This window comes from Egretta garzetta, unplaced genomic scaffold (genome assembly GCF_000687185.1).
Source record: "Egretta garzetta isolate BGI_Z169 unplaced genomic scaffold, ASM68718v1 scaffold179, whole genome shotgun sequence".
Lineage (NCBI taxonomy): Eukaryota > Metazoa > Chordata > Aves > Pelecaniformes > Ardeidae > Egretta > Egretta garzetta.
This window is the reverse complement of record NW_009270001.1, coordinates 3943646-3949463: the sequence shown is the minus strand read 5'-3', so window position 1 is coordinate 3949463 and position 5818 is coordinate 3943646. Positions and strand designations below refer to the sequence as shown.

At 36.8% G+C, this 5818-nt stretch overlaps 1 protein-coding gene across 1 annotated transcript in view; it reads right to left on the bottom strand.

The window, feature by feature from the left end:
* The window catches only part of RIT2 (Ras like without CAAX 2), a 184459-nt gene extending 179305 nt beyond the window's left edge, over window positions 1–5154 (bottom strand). Inside the window, exon 1 of the mRNA XM_009647702.2 lies at window positions 5052–5154. Within this exon, the coding sequence (XP_009645997.1) occupies window positions 5052–5154 (103 nt within the window). The remainder of the gene's footprint in view (window positions 1–5051) is intronic.
* Between the last annotated feature and the right edge of the window lie 664 nt (window positions 5155–5818).

Below are 5818 nucleotides of genomic sequence, written 5' to 3'. Positions count from 1 at the left end.
AAAAAAAAAAAAAAACCAACCCTACTGAGAAGGTATCTGATCAACACACAGAAGTGTGTTCTACAGTACTGAGTCTTGAGATGGCTTGTGAACAGCATCAGCAGACCCAAATGGTAGTTTTCAACTTCTCCTCTTTCAGTGCTAGTGGAATCTCTCCCTGGGGTCTTCATCTTTTTCTGGTGTAACCTGGCTCATGATTTAGTTTATCTCCAAGGGATTAACAAACACCTGGAGTGGGCCAGTTCTCCAGTACACACTCCATGGTGCTGACTCTATTTACTGGGGACTCTTGGTATGAGGACATGCTTGAAATGAATGGGCACAGGATGTGCTTTATCTAAACAGAATAAGGGTAAAACTAGTAAAAAAAAAGGCAGCTGATAACAAAAATAAAAGAAAATTGGGGATTTAATCTAATTCCTAGTGCAGAAGTTCCCACATGACAAAACCCATTGCTGTGTTCACACATTTTGGAACTTATTTTGTACATGTGATCCTGAGATTAATTTGATGAGTCACCTGTATCTGTAGAAATATGGCATTTGTGCAACACTGGCAAAAAAAATGAAGGAAATCAATGGGGTAAACATGTGTCCCCTAAAAAGATCAGGCTGAGAAATACAGTTCTTTATACTCTTCCTTCAACAACCCCAAGAGAATCTTTTCTTAGTTCCTTCTTTTCCTCTTTCCTTTATTTTTTTTAAGATTGAAGCCTGGAAATATATATCTAAATGTTTTCCGAACCTATATATTAGTTTTACAAAAACCTTGGGGTAATTTTTTAATAATCCCTTCAATTTTTTTAAGATGGTAGCAAATTGGTGATCAGTCTGAGAAATAAATCTTGAAAAATGCAAATTTTGTCTAAGGTAAAAAAAATAAATTACTGGTAACAAATATTTATTATTTTTTGAATTTTTTAAAATTTCCTCTTCTCATCTGAAATGCAGCTTTCACAGGAAAGGTAATATGAAATTCACTTTGCATCTATGAAAAACCCATTCTATGGATAAACATGTAATTCCAGTTGCCAGGAATAACCATAGATCATCCACATCTTTAAATAAATTAACTTCGCTAACATTAGGGGAAAAAACCCAAACTAGAACATTTTCATTTAGTCCAGAAGTTGTATGTAAAGTTAGATTATGGTGCAATCTGATCAGAATTTGAAAGATGCCTAGGTAAGAATTTTTCATTAGAGAGAGGTTTTCTTTTTTATTCAGTTGCACAGGTACACCAATTTGTTTGGTTTTTTTGGTAGTCACTGTGCAACCCCTCAGTTAATTATTGCTAATGTTTTGCAGAATGTGCTGCAGATAATTATTGTTATTAGTGTAATCAGTTTGCTAAATATAAGCCAGCAATGCATGGTCTCAGGATTTAGAGGCTCGTTTATGTGTATTTTTTGTAACACTGAAAAATACAGCTAAGTCCAGAGGTCTCAGCTGCATCAAACTGGGGTCCATGACAGTCGTAGGTTCACTGTCCAGATGCAGATCTCTGAAGGTATTTGTAAGCAAAACCTGTTTCAAAACCACTGAGATTCTTAGGGTTTAAACCCTATGTCAGGCACCTTGAGGTAGGTTTCAATGCTTCTGAGCTGATCTGAGATTTCTCTTCAAGCCAGAGAAGAACAAGTATAAAAATAATTTTTTTAAAATTAAAATTTAATTATAATTAGAAATGCGTAATTTTGGAATGGACTATAATCAAATGAGAGTCAGTAGAAAAATTTATTTTATTTCATTTTAATTCCTGGTTGTAGTGTAAACTTGGTTTGAACTTGCAGCAGAGTGTATGGCTGTACTTGATGTCAGACACAACCTACACATAGTAATATTGCATATTGCTCTAAAAACAAAAATAGTTCTGTTTTCAGAAGTCTTAGAAGTGGTATATCATTCTAGGGAATCTATAATCTACAATTATGGTAAAGAAATCTCTTGCCTGGAAAATTTACATATAGAATCATAGAATCATTTAGGTTGGAAAAGACCTTTAGGATCAACAAGTCCAACCATAAACCTAACACGGCCAAGTTATAGCTTTGTACATTTTACTTAGAAGCCACTATTACCTGTTTGTTCCCAACTCTGGGGACTGGGGATGGGTTTTTTCCTCCTATAAAATACTGGCAGAGGTTTGGGGGTTTTGTTGGGGTTTTTTTTTGTTGGGTTTTTTTTCTGGCACTGGGGTGAGAACCCTTAAGTGAAAATTCTTAAACTTTTCCAGTTTACACATCATTACTTTTGAATGTGGTGAGTATCAGATTTGGATGTGCGGAGTTTATCTTCTGTTACCAATTCCTGTAAAATGCCTACTACTTGAATAGTCCAAATAACAGGAGGATGGTTGTCCTCCTGGATTTTCTGCCATCTTGGAACACAGAACTGAAGAAACAAACCTGACAACCCAAAGCAAATATTCTATAAACACCGACATCAAAAGAATATCCATTGTTGATGTCCTTTTCCTCATTTCTCCCTGTCCACACAGATGATCATCACCCTCAGCCCCTTGCAATGAGCATGCAATTTTCAGTGCAAAGACCTCCATACATACAGTATGAAATGGCATAGTGAGAGAGCAGAAGAGGCTGGGAAACAGAAAATTAAAATGTACAGGGGATACCTAGAAGTGAACTATGTCCAGGGAAGAAAGAACATTTCTGCAGCTTGGTTCTTGAGGAAAATTCTTTCCAAACCTGAGTTACTTAATACTGAACAACATGATGAACTGAAAGGCTTTAATCCAAGAGAGGTTTCTCACTCAGCAACTTAACCCCAGCTGTTACTGTTTTTATCATGACTTAACAAGTGAAGGAGGAAGGATAAGAAGGGGAAAGAAGCCAGGACATTATCAATACATCATCTCCTATATCACTTACATGTCAAACTCTAAGTTGGAAATTGAACTTTTAAAAAAATTTTTCATCCCTATTCTAAGGGGTCATCCCTGACCCTTTTTTATGGTAAAATTCACAATTTCCTAGACAGAGTGAATCTAGGTCATTAGGTGAAAGCAGAGCTGTTCTTGGAGAATGAAAAAAATCATTCGGGTCTTTTTCTGCTTTTAATCCATTGTAAATTAATCCTGCCTATACAACAGTCAGAATGAATTCATGATTTATGGAAGGACATAAATTTTTCCTTATCTCTATCAGAATTCTATCAGTTGTATTATCTCAGGATTCTACTGAAACATTTCATACTGATTCCACATTAGAAGTTCATAGCCAGTAAATGATGAACTGCTCACCTCCTTTCTTCTAGACTCTTAATTCTCACTTGCTGTTTTTTCCCCCAGAAGTTTCACTTTTGTGAAAACAACAGAAGGTTTTTATTAGTCCCATTGAATGTCATTGCTTTCTACTTCATCTTGTTATTTCTCTAGACCACACAGACACCCAATTCTCCTTGAATAATGATGTGGTCCTCAGCTTTGGAGATGTATCATTACATTTGAAGGCTTTATTCTTATGAAATCAATAGCTAATTTTTTCTGAACAAGATTTGAATAAACTTCATTTGTGCTTTAAAACTCTTATCTAATGGTAAATGGGAACTCTAAAATTTCCTCAATGTGTATATAAAATTTGGCTGTTGTGATTCAGTTATACTATGAACAGGGTATAATTTGCAATACCTTTTGGTTTGGTGAATGGGTCTTCAAAATGACAGTGTTCTTACAATAATATGTTTAGGAAAAATTGCTGCCATCTTTTGGATGCACTCAGGAAAAAAAAAGGGGGAAAAAAAAAGAAGTGATATTTTGCTGAAAGCTCGAGCTGACACATCCTGGATATCTACTTCACCACGGAAAAGATAATTTCAAATTACAGAAAGTTGCTTTGAGATAACCAATATTTTCTCCTTTCTCATTTTATGTAGCGATCATAGCATAACATCTGTGCGAGAATTGTTTGCTTGTTAAGCAATACCGATGGGAAACAGCTTTCACTGAAAGATGTGCCACTGAAGTTGAAGCCAAACATAACAAAAAACAGAGATTATGGACACAGAGAGGAAATCATATCCACTCCCAATATTTAATTTTTTCCATTTATACCTTGTCTTGTTGTTTGAATAGGAAATAAAATTTATTTGATCTACACATATTACAATTTTGTGTCACAGCTTATTTATCCTGAAATTTGTTTGGAATCTAGCCTGAGTATATTATGTTACCTGGTTTTTGTTGAGTTTTTTTCTTCTTTTTTTTTTTTGTTTTGAATTTCTAGAAGATGTGATCAAATGCTTGTTGTGTGGCCAGCTCAATACATTAGCTTCAGAGGCAAACACTGCATGTTCAGCAAAGTCTTTTTAAGAACAGAGAATGCTAGTGTCAGTGAGAATAAATCAAAAGTGATAATATCTGTGAAAAAGAAAACCTTGTCCAGAGAAAATAATGACTCCTCTGAAGAGATACTGTTGTCAAACAGTGGCATATCTTGCCAGCACTGGACAGTGATATTAAAATATGCTGCAAATCTACCTTATCACCTGGAGTGAGACTCAGACATGCATTCTGTAACTGTCCGGACAGGAGAGGAGGCTAACACCAGCTGAGCCATAATGACACTCAGCAAAAAAACCTCAAAAGATGTGGGGAAGAAAACAGAGTCACTGTAGGCACCCGCCACACTTTGCACTGTACAGCTTACTCTGCACTTAGTTTCATTTCTGCCCGGGCACAGGGACCAGCGGGCCAACAAGTTACATACACCCTATCCAGCAAACCATCACCCCTCACCAAGCGTTAGAGCGACACGACCACTTGCTGTTGCACTAACAGCAGCAAGCTAGCTACTCTCTCCTCATATACAGTAGAGTCAAGGTTAGCTTACAAAAATATCCAATTAAAAAGGCTTATAACATTTCAGTCCATAACAAATTAAGCTGACTCATTGCCCCAGTCATGAATTATAGTCTTTTATCCAAGCCACGTGCAAGAGAAAGAGGAATGAAACCCCCCATTAAACAGCATCCTTCTTCTGTAAACTTCACACTCCCAAATCACCCCTTCTCCCCCAAAATGCTCAAACTTACCACTTTTGCCAACTCCCCCTGCTCCTAGCATCACCACCTTGTACTCTCTGGAGCCTGCCGAAGAATTGCTGGAGGAGCTGATAATTTCATTTTCTAGCTCCATCTTGCACAAGGCAGAAGAAAGGAGTAAAAGGGAAGAAAAAGCAACTAGCAGGTGCTTTCTCTGATCTTAAACAACTATAAAAGCTGTGTTAGGAAAAAAAAAAAAGAACAGAAAGGAAAGGTATAATTCAAGAGGTACGATTTATCAGCCTCACATTCGCTGCTGTGCCTGTGTTAGCTGAGAAGGTCTCATAGCAACCACTTTAACAGCTTCCAATAAAAATCTCTCTCTGCCCCCTCCCAGCTCTGTATCAGTCTCTGTGTTTCTCTTCCTGGACAGAAGCAGTTTTGTAAGGCTCAAGAGCCCTGGTACCTCTGGGTGTTGCTGTGTCATTGGAATCAAATTGAGCAGAGCCTCCGGAAAAGAAAATGTCTTAATTATGATGCTTGTTATTCCATGTAGCACCTGGTTGAATCTTAAACAATAATAAAACAGACCAGACAACCTCCTTACTGCCTTGGAGTTCAATATTCATCTTATCTTCCTCAAGTTTGCAAGATTTACATTTAACACTATTAGAAGTGAAATAAGCAACAACTTTTAAGAGTCTTTGTTCTTCATGAACCTTAATGCAATGCAGAGAAGTTTTCCAAGGTTAGGTTTGCCCCAGATCAATTCTCAGTTCAGTTTGCATCAATGCATTCAATTTGTAGCAATAAGCCAG